The 27,826-nt window shown below is 38.3% G+C and overlaps 1 protein-coding gene across 2 annotated transcripts in view; it reads right to left on the bottom strand.

The window, feature by feature from the left end:
• The window catches only part of LOC149450532 (N-heparan sulfate sulfotransferase 4-like), a 429,028-nt gene that overhangs the window by 255,206 nt on the left and 145,996 nt on the right, over positions 1-27,826 (bottom strand). For both annotated transcript variants that reach the window (XR_016315239.1, XM_089691790.1), the window contains exon 3: positions 12,391-12,478. Coding sequence is in view for 1 of the 2 variants with exons in the window: in XM_089691790.1 (XP_089547916.1) it covers positions 12,391-12,478 (88 nt within the window). In the remaining variant the exon portion in view is untranslated. The remainder of the gene's footprint in view (positions 1-12,390; positions 12,479-27,826) is intronic.

The raw sequence follows: 27,826 nt of genomic DNA, 5'->3' as shown, positions 1-27,826 counted from the left end.
TGCTAAATCGCTCAAGCTCCAGCAAAGAGTCTTTCCACAACTTCCACTGCATTTCTTTCTTTTCAGGTAGAGGTGTGTCCCAATCACTTTGTTCTAGCTCAGTTGTAATCTCTCTCAAAAGAGCTTTGCCTTGCATGGTGATGGGTGCTACGAACCCCAAGGGATCGTAAAGACTGTTGACCGTAGACAAGACACCTCGCTTTGTGAAAGGCTTCTCTTCCCTGGATACTCGGAAGGTGAAGCTGTCAGTTTTCAAGTCCCAACTAAGCCCTAAGCTTCTTTGAAGGAGTGGTGAATCTGTACCTAGATCTAGGTCTTTGAGGTCTTTTGCACGGTCTTCTGCTGGGAATGCTTCCATTACTTTGCTGTTGTTGGAAGCCACTTTGTGCAGTCTTATGTTAGAGTCTGCTAGCAAGTCTCTAGTGCTTTTTAAAATGTTAATGGCTTCTCCACTACTGGAGAAGGAAGCAAGTCCATCGTCTACATAAAAGTTTTTCATAACAAATTGTTTGACTTCAGGGTTGTGTCTGTCACCTTGCTGCGCTGCTTGTCTCAAGCTGTAGATAGCGACAGCTGGTGAGGGACTGTTCCCAAACACATGTACTTTCATCCTATACTCTATGATACCTTTGTTGAGGTCGTTGTCTTCATACCATAGGAACCTCAGGTAGTCTCTGTGGTCTTCACGGACAAGGAAGCAGTAGAACATCTGCTGTATATCTGCTGTTACTGCAACAAGTTCTCTTCGGAATCTGATAAGGACTCCAAGAAGTGTGTTGTTCAGGTCTGGTCCGCTGAGAAGTACATCATTAAGGGAAATACCTTCATGCTTTGCACTGGAATCAAATACTACACGTATCTGACCTGGTTTTTGAGGATGGTACACTCCGAATATTGGCAAGTACCAGCGTTCTTGTTTTTCATGCAGTGCTGGTGCTTTTTCAGCTTGATCTTTGTCAAAGATTTTCCGCATGAATTCTTGGAAGTGTTCTTTCATGTCTGGCTTTCTTTCAAGAGTGCGCTGCAATAGCGCAAAGCGTTTCTCTGCTTGCACTCTGTTGTTGGGAAGACGATGCCGTGGTGTACGGAATGGTAGTGGGGCTACCCAACTGCCTGCTTTGTCTTTGAAGACTTCTCTGTCCATGATCTCAAGGAAGAGGTTATCTTCAACAGATGGTGCTAGTTTGTCATCATCTTGAGTTCTCTCAAACACTTTGTGGCCTAGCTGATCTGAATCTTCAGCTGAGGCTGTATCTTCCAGGAACCTCTGGATGTTCTGGGGATGTGTTGGGTTAGATAGTTTCTCTTTAATCTGCATGCTGTTGTTACATGGGCAAAGACATGATGTGCGACCGTTCTGCAGCAGATTTGTTCTGTAGACATTCACCTTTGCGGGTTTGTGAAGTCCGTCCAGACATACATTTCCAACGATAACCCATCCAAGATCAAGACGTTGAGCAAATGGTGCATTGTGCGGCCCATTGTATTGTTCTCTGACCTTGTGCACTCTCAGTATGTCTCTTCCTAGTAGAAGGACGATTGCAGCATCTGGGTTGAGTGTTGGGATCTTGTCTGCTATTCGCATGAGATGAGGGTAGTGACGTGCCACTTCAGGTGTGGGAATCTCTGACCTGTCATCTGGTATCATGTCACATTCTATGAGGGTAGGAAGAGTCAGCTGTGTCTTTCCATCTAATGACTCGATGGTGTAGTTGTTTGCTCTTCTCCCTGATGTCTCTATAACTCCAGAACATGTCTTCAAGGTGTATGGAGTTGAACTTCCTTTGTCACCGAAGAGGTCAAAGAACTCTGTCTTTGCTAGAGACCTGTTGCTTTGTTCGTCTAGGACTGTATACATCTTCACTGCCTTTTCTCTGAGACCGTTGGGATACACTTTGACTAAGCATATCTTGGAGCATGATCTAGAGAGTCCTGGTTCTGTACAGATCTCAGTGCACTTTGAAGTTATCGCTGGTGTTGCACTTTCTTTTTGCTCCCCACCATGATCTTCTTGAGTTGCTGGAACTTCTGATCTCCATGGTGGTGGTCCTGGGTGCAGTGCTGACAGATGTCGGTCATTGTTGCATTCTGTGCACCGTATTTCTCTCTTACAGTCTTTTGCAAGATGTTGCATTGAGGCGCAGCATCTGAAACAAATGTGATTGTCTTTAAGGTAAGCCTTGCGCTCCTCTAATGTCTTACTTCTGAAACTGCGACATTTTCTTAGTGGATGAGGCTTGTTGTGTATTGGGCACTGTTTGTCTGGATCCTCAACTTCCTTGCTTGTGTTGTCTTCCTGATTGGCTGCAGCCTCAGGCGGGACTTCTGTCTTCCGCACAGACACTGTTGCTCTGCGTTCTTTGTAGTGTACTGGCGACTGCTTCTCTGTCCTTGGGGCACCTGCAACTCTCTTGTTCAGGAAGGCGAAGCTTGGGTCATTGCGTGTCTTAGCTTGGTCTACAACGAATTCAGCAAGGAAGACAAACGGTGGAAATGCAACTCGATAGTCTTTCTTGTATCTGGATGCTTGAGAGACCCACCTTTCTTGCAGGTTGAAAGGGAGCTTCTCGATTATGGGCTCTACTCCACGTGCTGTGTCTAAGTATAAAAGACCTGGCAGAGTTCCACTAGTCTTTGCTGCTTCTATCTCTAGGAGTAGGTCTCCGAGCTCTCTCAGCTTCTGATTGTCTTTGTTTGTCATTTTCGGGCAAGTTTCTATTTTCTTTAAAAGTGCTTCTTCAATTACTTCAGGTGACCCATAGCAGTCTTCCATTCTCTGCCAGACCATCGCAAGTCCTGCTGTTGCATCATGGACATGCACTGACCTGATTCTTTTGGCCTGCTCTGAGGATTCTGGTCCTAGGTATTTGGCGAGTAGGTCGAGCTTCTCTCTGTCTGTCAGCTCTAAGTTTTGGGTGCTGCTTAGGAAGGATGACCTCCAGGCCCAGTAGTTTTCAGGACGATCGTCGAACTTCAAGAGACCAGTGCTCACCATCTCACGGCGCATCAGGTATTTCGACACGTCTGTAACCCTTGCTGTGTCAGGTGCGTTTGTTCTGGGTACAAACGCGGGACTACTGGCTGATAGTGACTGATGGGTTCGTTGAGGTATTTGACTAAGTCTATTTTGGTCAGATGGTTGCTCTCCTCTATTGTAGTCTAGATCTGGTTTTGCACGAGGAGAGGTTATATCGCCATCTACTTGGTTTCTTAGCGTGTTGGCGGTTTGGTATCTGAGCCCGTGATTGGTTGACTTATCACGTGGCGGTTCAGGTTCAGTCTTGTAGTGATGCGTAACATCAAAGCTGTCTGCTCCCAACTGGGTCCTTGATGGTTTCGGTGCGTCACTAGGCTGTTTATCAGGGTATAGGGTTGCTTGTGATTGCACATACTCACGGGTGCGTTGGAATGTACTGAGAGGTGTTATCAGGGTTTCCAGTACATCGCTCTCTACAAACTGAATATCTGCAGCTCTCGCGAGAACTTCGGCTTCAGCTATGGCTGCTGCAGCTATTTTCTGTTGCTGAAGTATGTGTAAAGAGGCTTGTACTTCTGCCTTTCTCCTAAGCATTTCTGCTTCCCCTTCGGCTTGTCTCTTTTTTATTTCTGCTTCCCCTTCGGCTTGTCTCTTTTTCTGCTCTTCATCTAGGTAGCCTTGCTCTTTCATAAGCTTTGCTTCCTGTATGGCATAAGAGGCCATGGCGCATGCGGCCTCGGCCTTGGCTTGTGCCCTGGCGGCGATAGCGCTGACTGAAGACAAGTTTGTGACGCTAGAATGTCTGGAACTGGTATGCTTACTCCTGGCTGCCCCAGTACTGACTGACGATAGGTCTGTGATGCTTGAATGCCTGGAACTTGAACGCTTAGATCTGGCGGTTTCTGCTTTGGATGACGACAGATCCGATTTGTTATAAGTTCTCGGCGTGCTGCATTGTGACCTAGTTTCCAGTGTACTGTGCATATTTTCTTCCTGTTTGCACGAGATTTTAGGAAGGGTTAATTTAGTGATATCTTTCATATCTTTCATAAAGCTGAGTTAGTTTCACTTTGCTATGCCTTAGACTGGCTGTGCTGTGGGGATTTCACACACACGTGCTGCTGCACCAACAGTTAAGAGTCTCCTCTGTGTTGTGGGGCCTGCTGTAGATTTTTCACACAATGTGCTCTGAAGTAACCGTGTAAGTCTTTTTACTGTCTTGCCTTCTCTGCAGTTATGAAAGGGTTACAGAGGATTACAGGCAGTATAACCTTTGATGTCCACACAGTAAAGAGTCGATGATTGATAACCGATGATCTTTTACTGATAACATGTGATCATAATGAGAATGCGCGTGAATAAATGCGCGAATGTGAATAAATGCGGTAAAACTGAAATACAAACAGAATAAACAAACATAAGTACATATCTAACTACCTAGCTATATACATAACATTCCTCAGTACATAGGAGGGGTACTTACAGACTTTGGGGGTCTAATCAAGCCCATATATGAAGAGGGAACAGCATCCCACATGTACTTGCATTGTAGAATTTCTTCAGTCTGAAGAGATGAGGTCACTTCCTCCCAAGTTAGCAAACAGGACGTCCCTAGCCTTAAAGGTACAGACACTGCTGAATGCTAAAGAATGCCTTGTGTAATACAAGGCAGCACAAAATATATACAGTATATAAACAAAAAGAGAAAGGGAATGGACAGCAGAATAATTTAAACACAATTTGAAACAAAATAATTTGAGAAAAAACTTCTGTGGTAGTCAATGTAATGAATATTCTTTCTTTAGCGCCCTGGCCCTGATTCCAGCAGTGCAGATACTATAGTATGCAATAGGTCTCATAGTACACATAAGGGTTGATTACTAAAACCGGAGAGTGCAAAATCTGGTTCAGCTGTGCATGGTAGGCAATCAGCTTCTAAGGCTGGCCATACACTATACAATTTTTTGTCCAATTTCCTTTAGATTTACCTTCAACTATGCAGTGCAAGGGCCTGCCTAATTGGATACAATTGAAAGTGTTGTTTAGGTCTGTCCTCATATTATATGGCTTTTGGTAAGGCTGGCCATACATTATACAATTTTCTTGAGATTTATGCTTTAGATTTACTAAAAACTATATAATAGGAGGTCAAACCCAAACAACATTTTCAGTTGTATCCAATTAGGCAGGCCCTTGCACTATACAGTTGAAGGTAAATCTAAAGGAAATTGGTCAGAAAATTGTAAGAAAATTGTATGTAATTGTGTATGGCTAGCCTAAATCTAAAACAAAATTCTCAAAAAAATTGTATGATATATGGCCAGCCTAACTTCAGCTTGTTCAGTTAAGCACTAACAAAGATTTTAGTAATTCAGCCCCATAGTACTACAAAGAGCACCTTCTCTGAAGCAAACACACATACACACAATTCTCACAGATCTCAAAGCTACATAGGAGGGAGGAATTGCTAGGAATCCCTTATGTCATAAGCCTCATGATACTTCTCACACTGTTCCATGTGCTGACTGGTTTTGATTAAGTACCTACACAGGGGAAAAAAAGACTTTTGGCTGCTGGAGCTCCAGGGCCACAAAATAAGTAACAACGGGCACATGCAGCTCTCAAGCCACAAGTTGGGCATATGGGTTTTAAACCATAATTTATCAACATCAGTTTCTCACTGTACTGCTAATTTATTACCCTAAATATGGTCCCCATTCCCAGCTGGTATGGTAAAGGGATTAGAAAGTCATAATCATTTATCTTGCAAAAGGGCTACCTCTACAGTATAAGGCTGATAGGCACACTAAGTTCTAAAAGAATTATCTCATTTTTTGTAGCCTTTTTTTCCAAGCCACTTGTTTATTACCGCTGTACACACAATGATTTTTGTTCAGTTCAGAGTAGAGTTATCACTTTCTGTTTCATGCTCTTTCAGTATGTTCCAAACAGCTGAAATAAAACGCCTTAAAATATAGTACAACTGGGAAGTATTTCTTCTAAATAAAATAAATTGCTTCCATTTAGTATCTGCATTCAGAAGAATGTGAGTTCATTATCACAGCTATTATTTTATGAAGCAATAAATCTTGGGATATATAATTTCTCAGTACCTTTCAAACATGATATTTTGCAGGATATAATTAAGTTTAGTTTAGAAAAATAATGGTGAAATGTAATTGCCTTGTGCATTAAAATACTATGATAAAACTATCACAATAGACCATTATCTGTGTTTTGTGATTTGTATCATGTCAATGCCAGTGTCATAACTATATTATTTTATTTTATATATTCTGTTTGCTATTTACTGGGCTAGGGCAGCAATTTACATTTTTTGCAGATATGTGTCCTGCAAATACACATTGGGTTTGATTTACTAAAACTGGAAAGTGCAAAGTCTGGTGCAGCTGTGCATGGAAGCCAATAGGCTTGTTCAGTTAAGCTTCGACAAAAAAAAAATGGAAGCTGACTGGTTTCTATGCAGCACTGTACTCGATTTTGAACTCTCCAGTTTTAGTAAATCAACCCCAGTATTTGTGACCCCATGCAAAAAGGTACAGCTTATATATAATAATACATTCTTATTAAAAACCTGCAAAAACAGCATTATGCAGCACTACAACCTGGCCAATCTTCCTTCCAAGAGTTTGCCAAGAGGTTGCAACACATGAGTGCAAGTGACTGGGTTGAAATAAACAGCTATGTGCTTGTTGGAAGGTGTGACCTTCCAACCAGATTCTAGTCTTTTCAAATTCTATAAGAAGGAAAGTCATAACCCAAATCATTATTGGTGGTTCCTCTGTACTACTGCCCACACTTTGCTGAGTTCGATTTATCTTATTAGCAGCATTAGTGCAGCAACAACACCATTTAGTATTAGTTAAACTGACATTAGATCATATGGATACCATTATTGTGAAGTCCTGGGGAAATTTGCTAATAGGGATGATTGAATCAGTAGAATCAACAATTCATACATTATTGATGCACCTGGTTATGGCATGTTTATTTGTCAGTGGAGAATGACACAGTACAGGAATCCAGGTAATCATGACACATCAATTGTAGAATTCTCTGCAGACTGGACACATCTGGCTCCAATTATTCAGATGAATCAACAAATTGAAAATTCATTGACTTTTCTGATTAATGAATCAATTAACTCATCACTTTTTTGCTAGCCATCAATTTTTGGTAGTCATCCCTACACAGCCTTTCCATGATTAACCCGAAAACAGATCAGTGCCACTGAAGGAATTACATCTTCTTTCAACAGTAAATTCCACTTTCAGATTTTATTCTGAGTTGCATACTGAGCTTGCACTGTGAATGAACCAAGTCAGGAACTGCTGGTGTAGGACAGGATGAATATATAGAAGAGTTTATTTAATTTTGTAAATGAATTTGGGGATTTGGTTAGATAGGTTTTAGGGATTAGTCACTAAGTCTTGGGGATATTTAAAAGTTCATATTAGCTGGTAGGAGCTGAAAGCAAACCTGTCAAAAGTATCAGAGGAGGGCTACAAAGTAAACTTGTCACTTTGTTCTTAATATGAAAAGCAGAAGGCAATTAGGCAAGAAGGAAATGTCCCTAAACCCAACATAAAAAAAGATATAATTTTCCATACTGTAAAGTGCTACTTAACCCACAGCCGTAAAATCAGTCTGTATATGCAGTAAAGCATGTTTGTTATACTCACTGTGGAACCTAAGAAGTAAATCCTCTGTATTGTGTAAAAAAGGATGTTTGATCCTGCCTTCTCTGATTCTCCCCTTCTTCTACTGTCCCCAGTCCATCTGCTGATAGAACAGAGCCTTGGGGGCAGGCTGTACATGCTCATTTTGGTGTGTATTACTAGAGAGGATTTATTTTTTTCCTCAAGAGAGTGCATGTGAACAGCACAGGGCCAATCAGGCAGAGGGTCTTGGGTAATGCAACCTTGTAGGTAAATCAGGGGAGAATGCAAACTCCTCCTACAAGATTTAACCAGTGCTCTGCTGGACACTGATAGAAGTCACAAGACTGCTGTAACAGTTGATGAGAAAAGGTATTTAGCAGTGTATATTTACTAAAATAATTGCATTTCCTTGTTCTGTGTACAGTGGGAGACCAGATATAGTGAGGTTTAGTAACACTTTAACCTGTTTTCATTTGTGCACCTTGAAAGAGCACTGCTAGTTAGGAAAAGCTGAAATATAAATGTAAAAACTGCCTTGATCACACTTCCATTATGAAGGTGGCTATGTTAGCTCAACATGATCCCTCTCTATGTAGGATGTAGCCACCCTCATTGGTGCACTCTGAGATGGACTACATTTGTGTGAACTGATACATCCAGCACCAGCACATAAAATCAGGGAAAACCACCCATTCATCCCCGCACCACCCAGGCCTTTGCAGCACCCCCCACGGACTCTTTGAGTGACAGCAGGACCAGCACAATAAATTAATGGTAATAGGCACACATGTACATTGGATGAAGCAGGAACAATGGGGGGGGATGTTAGTATCTATAGAGCGGTGACAGTAATACACATACACTGCTCCTACTACAACAGAGGAAGAAGGGAGAAAGCTCTTTCATTGATAGCACAGTGAGAGGAGAATCATTATGCTTTAATACAGGCAAATAAACATCACTTACAGATTTAAAGATATAGGTTTTGCTTTATTTATAATGCTGGATTTGGAAACTTGATTTTACTTTGAGGGCTCAGTTATACTTTAAGAACCAACACACTGAATAATTATAATGATAAAATATCAACAGTAATAATCTAAATCAGAGAAACATAATTTTTTAAATAAATATATTTGTTCAGTAATTTTAATTTGTTAAAATTCAGCTCAGTTGGATGTTAATACTTAAATACAAAAGTGATAAATCATTTCTTATCACAGCCAATTTATAACTGGTATTTGGCTGAACAGCATGGGGAGCCATGCTAGTACTGGTTCATTTATTGTTCCCTCACAGCTCTAGACAATTCATTTATAAAAAGAAAGGCACAGTTAATTTGTCTTCCTGAGCTATCCTCCTCCTGTAGCATGCTTATGTTCACAGTAAACTAGTGTCACATCCTTGGCTGTCCTATCCAGTTCCCTGAACAGAAAAATTATGCCACAGTCCGTGTTATGTCCTTTAAGAAGATTTACAGAAATGTATGCAGTTTTTATGGTTCAGATTAAAATGGATCACACCTAGCCTATACCATATGCTGAAATCACTGCATAAAATGATTAAAAAGGTACACAGTAAAAGGCAGTTACAAAATGTGTTGCATAAAACATAGACCAAATTACTTTTGGTTCTTATATAACAAACAATGTCCCTAATAGTTTTACTATTAGGTAAAAAAAGACCCATTAGTAATCAATTAAAATAAATAATTAGTACTACTGAGGGCGTGGTATGTGAAATACTAGGGAGGAATAAAATAGAACATTGTTAATCCAAAGTGGGAAAAAAGAAAAAAACTGAAAATATTTTGTGTATATTTATAATGTTTTATTCTTATTGATGCCCCAGAATCGCAATCTAAATGGAAAAACATGGATTAAATAATAATTATGTTTTGTTCTTTTTTTAAATTTATATACGTGCACATGTAATATGTATATGATTAATCAATCAATTGATCATTCAATCAATTATTAGTCTAAAATTGTTTTGTAGCTGCAAAAATACTATAGGTTTTATATGACATTTACAATATTTAGGGGATGATCAAATATGAACTAAACTAACTTATTTAGTAGGTATCATAAAGGTGCTAGAGCATTCCTTTTTAGTTCTATTCTTCCTTACAGAAGTTTTGCCAGAGCTCCTTAAAAATAATACACAAATAACAACCTTCTGAAAGTTGAAGGCCTGCCTAAGCCTAAGCAGTTTTCAACTTTTAGAAGGTTGCTATTTGTGTATAAAACTGCTTAGGCTTAGGCAGGCCTTCAAAGGTGAGAGCACTACATTATGGGATGGGCATGTTTTGCTTTTCTTTACCAGGTGGGCTTATTGGCCTTATTTCCAACCCTCAACCTGGAAAGGTGCCCTATATTTGTAGTTTTCTAAGTCATTGCTTAGACTAGACTATGCCTAAACTATTCATGCTAAAATATTTACATATTCTGAACGAACAGTGAAAGCACTTTAAAATAAGCCTCCATTCCTCTATGTAACTGTAAGCATTACGAAAAAAAAAAATTCTAATTTTAGAACTGAGCCACAGAAATCTAAGCTATTGTCTATGAAAAGTGTCAGTCTGTCAGCCCTCAAAATAGTTTCTAAGCTAAACTGACTGAAACCCAACTTCAGAGTTTTATCTGTGATATTTGAGAATCAGTTACTTTCAAGTACAAGCAGCTAGAGAGGTTGTGGATGGCTTGTTTTAAAATACTTCTACTGTTTGCTACAAATATATTGATTTCCATAGTCTGGACACAGGTACAGTTTAACCTGTTCCTGCCCGGCCAATAGCCTAATGACGGCCGAGTGGGACTCTTGTCGATTCGGGTGGGCGTCCTTCCCGTTTCACGTGTCACGTGTGCCCGCGGGGCCACGCTGTGGCAAGATCTGTCACTGGTTGTGTACTTCGAACACAGCCGATGACAGATCTGAGTACTGTCCATTACCAGTACCATGTGACCTGGTGTGACCAATCACAGCAGGTCACATGACAATTGTAAACAATGGATGGTTTCCTTTCATGCCATCCATTGTATACAATTGTGTCACTAGCTGTGACTGGTCACAGTGATCACATGTACAGACTGGGCCAATCACAGCCCATCCGTGTCATGTGATTAGCTGTGGCTAATCACAGCTAATCACAAAAAAAATCCTGAATTAATCGATTTCATTCAGATAAATGTTTGCTTATAGCAAAGAAATTCTTTGCTATAAGCATTCATATAAAAAAAATACTGATCACTTCCCCAAAGTAGTACAATGTTACTATGGTAACTTTATACTACTCTGATTACAGTATATTATGAAAAAAAATCTTAAAAAAAAGAAAAAAAGGTAATAAAAAATAACTGAAAAAAAATGTTTTACATTTTTTTTTCATACTGTCACCAGTCAGTGTCCCTGATCACTGCCAAACCAGTTATATGATGATTCCGTACTGCACTGGTGACATTATGTAAAAAAACAAAACAAAAAAACAACATTTGTGAAATTTAAAAAAACAATTTGATAATTTTTCAAAAATTATGACAAAAAAATTACAACTTCAAAAAACTTGCTATTAATCTTACTAAATACCTCAGACTGTCTACTTTGCAAAAAGGGGTCATTTGGGGAATATCTGTACTGTCCTAACATTTTTGGGTCCCAAGAAATTAGATTGGCCGTGAGTACTTCAGGATCGATCAATTTTCAGATATATCCCATAGTTTGTGAACTCTAACGTTCCTACAGACTAAATAATAAATACTGATTTGGGTTATTTTCACCAAAGAAATGTTGCAGAATACATCTTGGCCTCAATCTATGAAGAATTGTTTATTTGCAAAATTCTATAACAGAAACAAAGAAAAACGTGTTTTTTTTTCAAACTTTTCTGTCTTTTTTCATTAACTTAGCCATTAATAAAAACTCCAGTGGTGATTAAGTACCACTAAAAGAAAGCTTAAGTCATGTGAACAAAATTATGAAAATTTAGTTTGGGTACAGCATTGCATGACCATCCAATTGTCATTCAAAGTGTGAGAGCGCTGAAAGCTGAAAATTGGCCTGTGCAGGAAGGGGGTAAAAGTGCAGGTATTGAAGTGGTTAAGAAACAGTTTTCAACATAACTTCAACTTCAGATACCAAATTATTTAATTTTTTTAATTTCTGGTACTTGAAGAATAGCATAAAACATCATTATATTATTATTACATATCAAAGGAGCACCAGAACACTATGAGCTATTGATAGCAAAAAAGAGCAGAAGCTGCCTGCCAAGGTCAATCTGTCTGAAGGGAGGGGGAATGAGGATGTTACATCCCAACCCTGACTCATTCAGCTTCAGCTACAGAGCTTTGTAAGCACCAGCCTTATTTGGGAGGTCATGACAAGAAATTAGGACTGTGTGAAGAGGGCCCTAAAGCTGACTGAAAAGTATGTATAACATGTTTAATACTTCTCATTTAATTGACTACAAAAAATATTCTTTTAATTTCATTTTTTAATATTGCTAATCTGTAACTTTAACAGAGCAATAAAGTAACTACTAGATAATATTAGTTTGTGGGAAGAAGTTAAATATGTATTATATGATTTTGCAGATGCTACATTTTACATATAAACTTCGAGTGAGTTGAACACATTCAGACTCTTTTTATACCCAAATCATGCTACAAACTGTGTTATTTGAAATGAATATAAACTATTAAAGTGTTAACGTATATGTTTTTGCATTCTTACCTGTGTGATAGAACTTCCCTGAAAATCCAAGATTGAAGGTGAAATTTGCAACCTGAGTACGTAATAATTTTTGTGTGTCTAGTAATGCCTGGAAGAAAATAAAGTAAATAAATTACAGAAACTCTGTTAAAAAATAATTACAATAATACATTATTATGAAATGGACATGAGAGACGAATGATCCTTTTCCTGAAATCAGAATATGCCATGAATCACAACACACATACAGGATCCTCTAACAGATACTTACAGATCAAGCACAGAACTGTTATAAAATCACTCAAGTTCAACAATTGTATTTGTTTAAATATACAGTATATGGGAGGTCTATACAAAATATAAAGATAGGATAGGTTGCAATGAAATGTTTGATTTTAAATTGCATCATACTTCAGACATGGTAAAATGTATATGAATTATTACTCCCCATTAAATAAACTTGAGGATATTTCAGAATAGTAAACCTTACTTTGGGAGCTATGGTCTACCCATCCCATGCTTGCTTAGTAAGCATGCCCATTACAATGATGGGCCAATAGTGAATCATTGAAAGAGGCAAACCATAGGCAAGGACTGGAGGTCCCCAACAAATATCCTAAACATCTGGAGAGTACATGCACCTGAAGATGTTTTTTTTAATTATAACACTTTATAAGGCAAACAGATTTATGTTTAAAAACATTTAATACCATTAATCTCAAATTTAGCTGCCCATATACCAATCTGTTCCTAGAAAGTAGAGATTTTGGTACTAAAGGAACCAAACAAGACCCTTTCCCTATGTGGCAGTTATAGGCCTATCTGAAAAAAAAAACATTTTGTTGGTTAAAATGCATTCAAATAACTATTTTAATGTTTGAATTATGTGTAAGAACAATACAAATGTGACTAAAGTATGGTCAAATTTTGATGTTAAGGTTAATGGTGTTAAGTTTTCCTGTTTTTATATTCATAATACTTCTTTCTGAGTTGATCCCTGAGGGCCCTCTCCCAAAAGCATCAGCTTAATCACCAAGCGAAAGCTCTGTTACAAAGAAGAGCAGTGAGTCACAAGATCTCCATACTCAGAAGGATTTTACTTTGCGCCCAGCAACAAATGAATTGGCGGGGAAGAAGAGGAAAAGTAAGTACAGTATATGATTTCAGTATATGATTTGAGGGGGTACTGAACCAGAACTCCATCAAATTATGACTGACCTCAATTTGAATGAATTGGGTATCAAGTGGAATTATGAGTTCAGTCCCCTTGAGATCAATTTTCTAGATTTAACCATTCAATGTGAAGGGAATTGAAGCTGTCTTGACCCTTCATGGTTAAGAAGTATGCTAAAAGGGCAATTCCTCAGACTTCAACAGAATTGCTCTCATCTACAAGAATTTAGGACACAAGCAGGGATTATTAGACAATGTTTTATGGATAAGGGTTACTCTGCTCAGAATTTGGATAACACATATTGCAGATAGCCTCTATTGATAGAAAGGATCTGTTGATAGCTAAAATTAAAGAAGGAAATGCCTCTGCTTTTGAATTTTTTTTTTGCACAAATTATTCCCGCCAGCACTATGTTGTTAATAAGCTCCTGAAAAAACATTAGGCAATTTTAAAAAATGATGCAGTGCTGTACTAATTGATAACCCCAAAGTTATATTTAAGAAAGCACCCACTCTCAGATATCTAATAGCTCCTACTGTCACTGAAAAACCCTTACGTCCCTCTTTTTTTGGTAACATAAAGGGTTTCTACCGATGCCGTAGGTGTTCTGTATGTAAGACCTGCAGAACCAATACAGTGAGAACTCGCACTTTCCTATATACTGTAGCTAATTTTAGTTATGATATTAAAAGTTTTATTACTTGCTCCACTAAGAACATTGTGTATATTTTACAATGTTCTTGTAATTTGCAGTATGTAGGAGGACTAAGAAAGCCTTACAGGTAAAAATAAGCAAACCTCTTTCTAACATTCAAAAAGGTTTCCGTAATCACAGCCTATCCAAACACTTTGCTTTCAAACATTGAAGGGATTCTAGTGATTTAAACTGGTAGGTAAAGAGAGTTTCACACCACATTGGAGGAGTAGCAATAATGTCTGCAAAATCTCCAGGTGAGAAACTCACTGGATTTATGAACTAAAGGCTTATAGCCCCTTGGTTCTCAATGTAGATTGGTATATCAACTCTTTTATTAATAATAGTTAGGATTCATATAGTCCCACTACTCTAGATATTTTTCTTCTTTAACTGAAAATAGATTTTATTTGTTTTATTATTTTAGCTTTTTGAACGTCATGTTCTCCTAATGAGTTTATAATCATTTGTTTTTAGTTATTATTTTGTATGTGCTAATTGCAATTAGATTTTATTTGTTAATGTGTACCTTCACCTCTAGGGGTCGCTATTCTCATTTTGCCATTGTTAATATTATGACCATTGGTTTTCATCCTCGATCCTGATGTTGATGAGAGGAAGCACCCTCTAGTGATCCAGTTGGGCTGTGTATATATACTGTGTATGTACTATCACTGCTATATGCCGTTGCCCCAGTGCCGACATCCTATTGGAGCTACAGCAGTGACATCATCACGTTCCTCGTGGTGCTGATCAGGACTTAAAGAGATTGTAATGCCTGCTTATTTTTTTCTACTTGTGAGTAGATTCTTTAACAAAATGTGGTGGTTTTAAATACTACAATATGAGAGACCTTATCCTCCTTGCTTGTTATTAATATAATCTAGAGCTGAATCATTCCGTTGAAGTACCAATGTCAGCCTGATACATCCATCCACTTGGTTTTTGTTCTTCAATGTGTAGCGAGACCTCCGTTTCTTTGAGGTATGAGATTCTGGTAAGCAGAGTGTGATTGATGGCACACACAAGTGGTGAAGATTTTGTTTAATAGTGGGATCTTTTGGGCTGTTTCATTCACACTGGATTTTCCATTTGGTTATGGACTCTGAACTCAGCACTTTTTGAACACATCTATGACATTTTAAGTTAACTTTCAGTTATAATTTATTTTTCATATGCAGTTTTTGTTTGTGGGTAGCACAACACAATTTTGATGATTTAATATTTATTTATACTGTATGTATGTGAAACACAGTGAGTGCAGCTACTACTGAGATTGATTCACCTTCACCTATATATATTTGTGACACATAGCACAATCTGTTTTTGGTTTATTGAAAAGTAAATATGACCTGCTAGACCAGCTTAAAACAAACCTGGTCTTTTGCCTTACATTGACAAGCATCAGTTTAATTTAAGTAATTTGATCTGGTAAAGTCTATACATATGCACAATTTTAGGTTAATGTGCTAATTTCAAACATTCAATCAATTAGGGCCAAGCTAACAACCAAGACGTCTTAAGAGATGATAACCAGCACTCCCATACATTAGAATCACTTTTATGGAACCTAATCTTTCTTAACTTCAGGACCTCCCCCCCACTGTTAGGGTTACATGTTCAGGTGTGGACAGCCACTCGCAGTCCTCATGTACAATGCATTGCTTTTGGCACTGGTTTGTACTAGATGACATCATTAAGCAACCATGGCCCAGACGGTCTTATAGAAGAGGTTTTGGGGGATAGATGGAGGGAGCCTAGCAGAGCAAGGAATTAAGTATTATAACTAATTCCTCATTCCCTAGAGTTAATGAGCATTTAACTCTTGCAGTGAGGGAGGACCAGAAAACAATGGTAAAGTTTTTTTTATTCCCAGACATTATCTCATAAGCTTAGTTGAGAAGAACCTTGTGGCAGGTTCTTCTAGCATGACCATGCACTGGAGGATATACAGATATTTCTCTAGGTATCAACATAAGTTACACATTTTCTTATCTATGGCCAGCCTAAAGAAGCCACGTAGATGCAAACATAGTGGTTGGAAATCCAACTACCAACTGAATCTTTAAAGAAATGCTTACATAAACATGTAGGCTCATGTTTACAAGTATGCATGTTTATAATCTAGGCAGACACCTATAGTAGAGGCCTTATCTAGTGAAAACAGTTGGATAAATCCAACTCAAATGACAGATTTTTCCACTGAAACTAGTTGGCCAGGGAGTGCCTGCTTAGATTGCAAAGTCTACACAGACATATGATTGGAGAAAGAAGTTATGCTCTTAAACTTGTTATGCATGGCAAAACCACAGATTTTCTTAAGAGCTGCCCTTCTCAACTTTGCTCACTTGAAGCTCCATCCAGCTAGCAGGAGCACAGAGAACAAAAATTACTTTCAGGTATGAATTGAATGTGACTTACTCCCCTCCCTCTAGTGTGGCAGAACTTGTATTCATTGATTGGGTTCTTAGGCACTCAGCACTATCACATAAGGGGAAAAGAGATAGATGTAAATCTGCTTTTTGTAACATTATGGCAAAGCAACAAGTTTGCTTTAATACCTCTTACCCTAGCCGCACATTTTCTTCTAGTCCTCCCCCCCACCTCTCTATTTGGCTGCCGACAGTTTGACAGTTAAATGTTGTTTCTTTGCCCTGTGCAAACAATATTAAAACTACAAATGCATATGAGCTTCAGTTAATTTATCACTGAATATCTTCACACGGCTTCATTAGATCAAGTGACTTGGTGTTCTTTGTGGCTACTATGCAGATTAAAGCCACAATCAGTGAATGATTTACAGATCCTAGTTAATAGTATCAAGTTCATGACAATTTGTTTGATATCTTTGCATCTCAAGCTAGATGAATAGAATCAGTACGATGCAGAAGCAGTTAAGTTAATTTAATTTAATAATCTGAGCATACAGACATTTAACAAGTCAGAACCCAGCTGCACATCTGTTTAAAGCATTGCCTTTATCTGTCACTAGTAACTATCTGGCTACAGACTGAGTGAGCACATATAATTTATATAAATGGCACAATCAAGGTTTCCGAAGCTGTGGTAGCAACACTCAATTTCTCAATTTCCTCAGTTCTGACAGATTAACATCAACAGAACGCAAACTCAATTTCAGTTTAGCATAATTAGAGGTTACTAGCATGATGATGGTTTTATTAGAAGGACAAAGAGGACATTTGTCTTATGAGCCCCAAGATAAGGGGGTACACTAAAAAAAAATATTTGTTTCAAATATGATAAAATACATATATTTAATTTATGAGATCAGGAGTGTAAAAACAATATATGTACAGTATACATATATATGCATATACATAGAGCAAAATGTTTAAAGTGAAAATGCAGTTAGACATTTACAAGTGTAAATGAGCTGTCTTCCCTGCCAAGAGATTTGTATTTCCCTTCAGCTACTTTTGTGATCAGAGTACCACTGCCAGATAATATAGAGAGGGGGTAAACTCGCTTTTCTTTGCTGCAGTTAAAGTGTATCTAATCCCAAGAAAAAAATGTATTGTATGATAGACAACTAGTAGAATTAAATTTCTTTTTTTCAAGCCTTTATTCCCTTATTTTCCCCAGTAATCTTTCCAGTAACACATACAGTATCCTTTCCTATGGTAATAACGCTCACTTACTGCACTGTATCTATAGAACAGTAATATTGTCAACTTAGGACTATGTAACCCCTCCAACTTTTCCGCTTCTCCATAAAAGGAGGGGGTGGCAGGATGTGCTGTAGTTCTTACCTTCTGATAACACAGCAAGAATACTACAGAGTGCGCTAAGACATAGGACAGCACTGGATTTCTGCCAAGATAAAATATTATTTTGTGCACTTATCGAACAGTAAAGCTTTCAATGGTGTATTTAACAAACAAAGCAAATAGGAGAAGGTCATTGCTCATCTTTACATATACTTTAAGTAATACAGTTTTGACACCATCTAAGCCTACTAAATGGACAGCGAAATACACTGCCACCCTGATAAAAATCATCATTCTGCTCTCTATTCCTCTTTGTGGACTCTCATTGTAAAGCCACACTGAAAAAATTATTCACTTCCCCCTTCCATACTAAGGACCTGTTTACACTTGTGTTTATACTTTTCACTTGTGTCAATATTGAGTTGGCCCACCCTTTGCAGCTATAACAGCTTCAACTCTTCTGGGAAGGATGTGCACAAGGTTTAGGAGTGTGTCTATGGGAATGTTTGACCATTCTTCCAAAAGCGCATTTGTGAGGTCAGGCATTGATGTTGGATGAGAAGGCCTGGCTCACAGTCTCTGCTCTAATTCATTCCAAATGTGTTCTATCAGGTTGAGGTCAGGAATTTCTGCAGGTCAGTCAAGTTCCTCCATCCAAAACTCCTTCATCCATGTCTTTATGGATTGTGCTTTATGCACTGGTGCGCAGTCATGTTGTAACAGGAAAGGGCCATCCCCAAACTGTTCCCAGAAAGCTGGGAGCATGAACTTGTCCAAAATGTCTTGGTATGCTGACGCCTTAAGAGTTTCCTTCACTGGAACTAAAGTGCCAAGCCCAACCCCTGAAAAACAATGCCACACCATAATCCCCCCTCCACCAAACTTTACACTTGGCACAATGCAGTCTGGCAAGTACCGTTCTCCTGGCAACCCCCAAACCCAGACACGTCCATCAGATTGCCAGACAGAGAAGTGTGATTCGTCACTCCAGAGAACACTTCTCCACTGCTCTAGAGTCCAGTGGTGGCGTGCTTTACACCACTGCATCCGATGATTTGCATTGCACTTAGTGATGTAAAGCTTGGATGCAGCTGCTCAGCCATAGTAACCCATTCCATGAAGCTCTCTATGCACTGTTGTTGTGCTAATCTGAAGGCCACATGAAGTTTGGTGGTCTTTACCTATTGACTTTGCAGACAGTTGCCGACTTCTGCACCCTGTGCGCTTCAGCATGCGCTGACCCCACTCTGTCATTTTACATGGCCTACCACTTCGTGGTGAGTTACTATTGTTCCCAGTTGCTTCCACTTTGTTATAATAACACTTTACCGTTGAATATTTAGTAGCAAGGAAATTTCACGGATGGGTTTATTGCACAGATGGCAACCTATCATGGTACCACGCTTGAATTCATTGAGCTCCTGAGAGCGACCCATTCTTTCACAAATGTTTGTAAAAGCAGTGCATGCCTAGGTGCTTGATTTTATACACCTGTGGCCATGGAGGTGATTGGAACACATGAATCTGATGATTTGGAGGGCTGGCCCAATACTTTTGGCAATATAGTGTATTTATATGAACCATATAAATCTTGATTAACAATCATACAGTTGGCTCACCAATGTGCTTTGCCTTACATGACAGAGCAAGCTTAATTTTTTTAGCACATGAAACCAACACTGACAGGAACACTGTTGCTGTGACCACTGTGATTGGCTGTCACAGCATTCACATGATCAGAAAGCTTCCGATCGCAAGTAGAGATCAGGAGCTTTCTATTAGCTGTCGGTAACTGTGCTCTTGGCACAGCTCTGTTTACAGTCTGGTATGCATACAGTATATGCAGTCTCTCAGCATTAAAGCCCACCCGCTGAGAGGCTGCATATATTTGTACTTCCAGCACAAAGAGGTTGAGAAGCTTAGTCAACACTTTTCTCATACAGTATCGGTAACCTGTACATTAATGACTCTCAGGCCATACATGGCTCTCCTAGGACTAGACATCGAGGCCTTGGCTCGTCATAGTCAATCATTCACAACTCATACCCTCATTGCTGCCAGACTAGCTGTTGTGAGATGATGGAAAATCACATACCCACCTCATCTACAAAATGTAATTCATATTCTCAATGACCATCTCCTGCTGGAATTCTCTTATGCCAAAGCCCATCTCATAGCTTCTAAATGTCATGAACAGTAGGCCTTATGGCTGGCAGACAACAAGAATGTTCCAGTCTCCTAACTTCACCTCACATTTTGCCTCTGTTTCCACCTCCGTCTTTAGGACCTAAAGCCCCATTATGACCAAAATATATACTTTAAGTTCTAAGGGATCCTCACATTTATTGTTTACTTCTCTAGAGCCAATCTATGATGTAATACGCCATTGTAACTCACTGCCCTGTGTGTATTGTTTGTTATTTTGCCCACCCCCAACAATGGCTGGATTATTATGATTCTCTTATTGTTATTGATGAAGTGCTAGAAGCTCTAAATCTTGTGCGTTATTTCTTGGTATCTTTTGTAAGATTTTTCAAAATTAAAGATTTATAGTAAAAAAATAAAAAATAAAATGCAAAGCTCTGAGGCACGACCTCTACTTTTAAAACTGCGGAAAAGTTCACTTTAACCAAGAGCTACAGTGCATCCAGAAAGTATTCACAGCACTTAACTTTTGCCACATTTTGTTATGTTACAGTCTTATTCCAAAATTGATTAAATTCAATTTTTCCTCAATATTCTACAAGCAATACCCCATAATGACAATGTGAAAAAAGTTTGTTTTTAAATCTTTGCAATTTATTAAAAATAAAAATGAAAAATGGAAATAGAGACTGCCATTGCCAAAATGTCCCTGTAACAAAATGAGGGTACTGAGTCACCAATTCTGAATGAGTATGCAGATAAGTACTTCTGACTTCTTGCCATTGCTATCCATGCTTGCACAGTTTAAGTGTCTGTTACACCCAGTTTAACACATTATTGCACTTTAACTAAATAGGATTCAGATTGTCAAGCTATATTTATTTGTTACATGTAGTAAATGGTGTCATATCTGGTATATAATCCACAAAACAATAGCAGACCACACTAAATTGTAAGTAAATTGAATGACTCCATACAATAAATACATAAATAAACTGCAATTTATGGGGATGGAGATACACAATTAGATTTTCTACACAACCAAAAACACTTGAAAACAAAGATGCACACTGTTCTTTTGCTTTTAATCCTGTGCAACCACTCCCATGTCACCCTCTGCCACGCTATGCTGTATAGCATTAAAAAAAAAACTTGCTTATTTGGACAAAAGAAATCAATTTGATGAGAGAAAAATTGATACCATTCAAGGGTAATGACAGTTACACAATAGAATCAGATAAACTTAAACAACACATAGAAGGAGTGGAGAGAGAGCAAAGAATAAAGAAAAAGTACCAGAGAGACCATAATGATTATACAGAGAGACTGGTCTTCAACTGGCAAAAACCAAAAGAATGCCCTCCCCCTCCTTTACCTACACCTAAACCAGGTATATCCAAACCAATTAATCAATCATCTTATACCAACAACACTAATTTTAACAGACAAAAAAACAGACAATTTCAGCAGTATCAAGTACCAACATATAATAGGTATGAACCATGATATGATATCCAAGATGAAAATATTGGATCTTGAGATTCACGTTGGCACCCGAATAACAACACACCATGTAGGAATGAGTATACTCCATATGGGAATCATCATTATGATAATACCCCCCCATAGGAAACCCTATAATGGATTCCATCAACGTAAACCAGATTATATAGAATCACCTAACCAAGGTTACCATTCATCTCCATATCACTCCAGACAAACCTCAAACCAACCACGTACCAGACAACCTTGGCGAGGTCCGGTACAATACAACCATCGGTCTTATGGAGTACCTCCCTCCACACCTAGACGTGAGACCTACAACCATCATCCTAATCACCCTAACCCCCGACAGCCTTTTTTAGGGAAGGGAAGATAAGGAAAAGGAGAGACACCAGAGAGGCAAGAGAAGAGGGAGGCGGACAAACAGAAACAGCCAAGAAAAGAAAGACTTAGCGGGAAAGGGGATTTACAACCTGAGCAATAATAACTTAACTCAGGAAGAGCTGCGCCTACTTGATAAAGGACTTAAGTTTGCACCTGTTACTAAACTAAATAAATTCCAAGTGTATATTGACATACACAAATTTACCAGGCAACTATCCCTAAAAAGATACTTTGCCATGAATCCCATCAATAGTATTTCTAACACAGATATCTATACTCACTCAAGCCTACGGAATGCCTTCACCTATAACCCTCCCCCGCAATCACATTCATATGTGAATCTCTTTAAAGATAAAGTCCTTAAAGAACTGGCTGACCTGCATATCAAACATCCTTATGATAGGTCAGGCAATTATAAGGCCATGAAGTCACTCATAGACAAAAAGGACTTGGTGATTAGACCAGCAGATAAGGGAGGAGGGGTAGTCATACTTGATAAAAAAGATTATGTAACAGAAGTCAATCATATTCTGAGTGATCACACCACGTATTCCCCATTACATAAGGACCCTCTCCCGACCTTTAAGAGACTATTGAAAGAGATTATTAACCGAGGTTATAATATGCAAATTCTTAATAAAAAAGAAAAAGATTTCTTAATTCCTTTGGCACCTAAACTCCCAATTTTATATATACTCCCTAAAATTCATAAGGACCCAGTAAAGCCACCTGGTAGACCTATAATCAGTGGTATCAGGTCACTATGTTCTAAAATTGGAGAGTATGTAGATTTCTTCCTGCAGCCGTTAGTTGTGCAAACTCCCTCGTATCTTCGTGATACCAAGCAAGTGCTTAATGTGGTATGTAATATTAATATCACACTGGACACTTATTTGCTAACAGCAGATGTTACTTCATTATATACCAACATCAAACACTCGGATGGTATGGAGGCTGCAGAATTTTATCTGATGCACTACAGCACTTTACCCTTGGTACAACAGAATTTTATCCTAAATCTTCTTGAATTCGCTATGCAACATAATTACTTTTGGTTCAACAAAGCCTATTTTTTTTACAAATCAAAGGTGTTGTGATGGGGGCAAAATTTGCCCCCAGTCTAGCGAATTTATTCATGTCTCGCTGGGAGGAGGATATGATATATAGTAGGGACTGGCCTGAATTATTAACATATAAAAGATATATAGATGACGTCTTCTTATTATGGAAAGGAGATGAAGAATCGCTCATCAATTTCTTCGGAACATTAAATAATAATACGGTAAATATCAACCTAACTTACTCTTATAGTAAACTCAGTATACATTTCCTAGATTTAACACTGACAAACAGTAATGGTAAAATAGTTACAGAATCTTTTTTTAAACCTACCGATCGCAACAGTTGTATCCCAACAGACAGTTGCCACGAGTTGTCAGTCCGCCCCTGATTGCCACCATCCCACCTGGCTGGCAAACATACCAAAAGGCCAGTTCATGAGAATTAGGCACAACTGTACGAGTTTAAACACTTATTTCACACAGGCTAATGTTTTAAAAGACAGATTTCTTGAAAAGGGATATAATATGATTTTAGATACTACTATTAACACTGTTGCGAACATGGATTGAAGGGACATGTTACAAGATAAAAGAAGACCGATACGACCTAACATTTGCCCTTTCATTTCTACTTATTCTGTTCAATATAAGTCAATTGGCAACATTATTAAAAACAATTGGAACATTCTGAAAGCCGATCCAGTCTTATCCAGTATTCTTCCGGAAAAAACAGAGATTATTTACCGTAAAGCTACATTTATTAGGCATACCCTTGCCCCTAATGTGGAGGACCCTCCGAAAACCATTTAATTATTTTCTGATCTGCATGGTTTTCACACCTGTAATAGATGCATTATATGCAAATGTAGCCATACCCGGAAAAATAGGGTTGACACATTTACTTCCTATTGTACTGGCAAGACATACACGATTAAGAAGTTTATCTCTTGCTATAGTAAATACGTGGTATATTTTTTGCAGTGTCCTTGTCGCAAACAATACATAGGCTGAACCACCAGAAGGCTACGAGACTGATTGCGGGAACATGTGTCAAATATAAAAAAGGGATACAGAGAACATTCTCTATCAAATCATTTTAGGATACATCATAATAGTGTTCCCTCTTCCCTTAAATTCACAGGAATAGATATCATTACACCACATTGGAGAGGCAGTAATAAAACGAGAGCTGTCTCCCAAGCCGAGACAGAGTGGGTATTTGAACTTAACACTTTACACCCATCAGGATTGAATATAGAATTAGACATAAATTATTTCATTGCTAATTGTTGAATTTGGATTGCTAATAAGTGTTACCGATAGTTCTCCTAAGCATCCTTGTGTATCACACAAACTTCATGCAGGTGTGAACTGCAGTGTGCCAATCCTCTATAGCTGGGGTGCCCCCTCACCTTCCTGCCCAGGCCCCTAGGGACCAAAGAGCCTTGGGTAGTAAATGGAATATTCCTCCAGATAACAGGTGGATCCCTCTGGCAGTAATGGTGCAACTCCCTCCTCTTGGCTATAGCATTAGCAATAGATGGTATCCGTGGTGTCTCTCCAGTAGTGGCTCTCCAATACGGTCACCAGTGAGGCAAGAGAGACTCATATAGTGTAAAACCTTTTATTTTATTTAAAAAGAAAACTAAAACCTACTTACACAGAACTTCTGACAAGCAAGCCTTTACACCACTCCAAGGGTGTACTGTATTCGGAAACCGGAGCACCAACCTTGGATAGTACAATTCAGTGTACTATCCAATCCATAGCAACATGGTGGATCCGGAGTCGCGCATGCGCACTGCGTCAAACTCCGACAAAATGGTGGTGGCATAGTGCGCACATGCTATTTCCCCTATTTATATGCAATCATCCAGTCACGGCTGTCGGTTCTCCCTCTGATGAAGTGCCATTACACGAAAGGCCTCAGGAGGAACCAGACAGCACGTGACATCACCGCCGCCTGGAGCTAGGAGGAAGCCCGGCAGCCATTTTAACTGAGGGTTAGTAATCTATATATGGATGTTACTATACCCTGCTGTATTTACTGATACTTTAATAAAAGTTCATTGAACCTACTACACTATGGGCACCTGTTTTGTGGCTCATTCATGGAGCTATTAAGCCTACAGGTTACCCCAGAGATACAAGTGTGACCAGAGGAAAAGGAGCCCTGTACTCAGGCTGAGCACCTAATCCATCCTTAAGGGGACCTCTGGATCCAGCAGATTTCTTTATTGGTCCCAACGACTTGATGACTGCACCATAGAGGAAAAGTTCTGAATATCTTGATTACCTTGAGGGTTTATATTATATGCACATTATCCATGCGATTCCAGTGAGTGCGCACTTTAACTATTGGTTGGAGTCACAAGTCAATCTGCTGCGGAGTTTATCCTGGGATTTATACGCATTTAATTACTTATATGTAAACTTCACATGTGGACATTCTTTGTATCATATGCACATAAGTTTTATTGATTACTACGTATATATTATTTATATTTTATATCATTATTTATCTTTTAGCTCTACACCTCTATCTTGTTATTTATATTGAAGGTTTTTTATTGGTACTTTTTTGGTGTTTTAGCAGCTGTTTTAGGAGTGATCACTATCCTTTATTATACATTGTCAAATAGATATGGGTTTTGCTGTGTGATGCTTCCAGCTGTGAGCTCTCAAGTTTGTGTTTTCTTACTGGTAATAGCTGATTACAGATGTGCACTATGGAAAAATTTGTTTAGTTTCAGATTCATTTGTTAAGTAAATCATTTGGTTATGTTAGAATGATTCCCTTTTGGAATTTGTTTCATATATTTGGATTCGCTGCATATATTCATTATTTTCAAATTCGAAAGGGACGACTATATTAGTTCTATTTTATTCTATTCTTTTTTTTCTATTTTATTTTTTATTCTATTGCATTCCATTCCATTCTGTTTTATTCTATTCTAGTTCATTTTGTCTTTTCTATTCTTTCCTTTCTATTCTGTTCTATTATAGTCTAGTATAGTCTATTCTTTTATTTTCTATTCTACTCTGTGTTATTATTTCACTTTCTATTATATTATTTTCTTTTATATTCCACTCTGTTTTATTCTATTCTCTTTTTTCTATTCTATTTTCTGCTATTCTATTCTGTTCTGTTTTATTCTTTTCTATTCTATTATTTGCTGTTCTATTCTTTTATTTTCTATTCTGTTTTATTCTATTCTATTCTTTTCTATACTATCATTCTATTCTGTTCTATTATAGTCTTTTCTATTCTATTTTCTCTTCTATTCTATTCAGTTGTATTCTATTTAATTCTGTTATATGCTTTTCTATTCTTTAATTTTATATTCTATTCCGCTCTATTCTATTCTTTACATTCTAGTTTATTCTATTCTATAAAGCAACCTAAGTAAGAATCATCATCATCTTATTTTACTTTATACCTTACTGTATTTATTGCAATATGTTTCCATTTCAAATTCAAACTAATTTTTGAATTAGAATCTATTTTCAAATTCAAAATAGTTTTTTAACTCAAATCCGCCTTAATTTTTTAATTTGAATTCAGATATTTTTTTCTCTTTATAAATTTATTTCAGGTTTGTTAAAATGTGTTACTATTGTGATTCAGAAATTTGGATACATTAGAACAGGCCTCAAAATTTCCACTCGCCTGCTCACATTGGTGAGTGGAAATAAAATGGGGACGAGTGTGTCCCCCAGGGCCATCTTGCTGACCAGGCTGTGTCACTCACACTGGGAGTCGTCGGACTGCTCCACTGAGCAAAGTGAAAGCAAAGGAAGGAGCGTGTGCTGTGCTCTCTGCCTCCTCCTAGAGTGCAGTACCCACCTCTGTGAGTGAAGGTAATGAAGTACTGCAACTTTTTATAGGGCTGTGTACATGTGTATGTGTGTGTACACGTGTGTGTACATACAGTTGCAAGAAAAAGTATGTGAACCCCTTGGGATTACGTGGAGTTTTGCATGATATGGGCATAAAATGTGCTCTGAACGTCATCTAAGTCACAACAATAGAAGAACACAGTCTGCTGAACATAATACTACACAAACATTAGATGTTGCCATGGTTTAATTGCACATAACATGTAAACATTCACAGTGCAGGGAGGAAAAAGTATGTGAACCTTTGGACCCTAATAACTGGTTGACCCTCTTTTGGCAGCAATAACCTCAACCAAACGTTTCCTGTAGTTGCAGATCAGACCTGCACAATGATCTGGAGTAATTTTGGACCACTCATGTACTCCATTCTTGTTTAATGTTTTCCTTATTGTAGATGTGTCAACAAAAATGTTAGGATGTGCCAGAGATTTCTGTAGGTCTTAGCTGACACTCTGGGATTCTTCTTGACCTCATGCAGCATTCTGCGCTGTGCTCTTGCAGTCATTTTTACAGGACGACCACGCCTAGGGAGAGTAGCAACAGTGCTAAACTTTCTCCATTTGTAGACAGTCTGTCTTACTGTGGACACATGAACATCAAGGTTTTTGGAGATACTTTTGTAACCCTTTCCAGCTTCATGCAAGTCAACAATTCTTGATCGCAGGTCTTCTGAGAGCTCTTTTCTGCAAGGCATGGTTCACATCAGACAGTGCTTCTTGAAACCAGTAAACCCGAAACAGGTGTGTGTTTTTTAAGGGCAGGACAGCTGTCAGCAACACATTCAATATCATCACACTGATTGGAGTCAAGGTTGGCTCACTCCTGGCTAAAATTAGCTCTGGGAGAAGTCATTAAGCTAGGGGCTCAC

Source organism: Staurois parvus, unplaced genomic scaffold (genome assembly GCF_062004578.1).
Source record: "Staurois parvus isolate SC_StPar_1 unplaced genomic scaffold, SC_StPar_1.0 ptg000572l, whole genome shotgun sequence".
NCBI classification, from domain to species: Eukaryota; Metazoa; Chordata; class Amphibia; order Anura; family Ranidae; genus Staurois; species Staurois parvus.
Note: the sequence above shows the minus strand (reverse complement) of the source record. Positions and strands in the feature narration are given on the sequence as shown.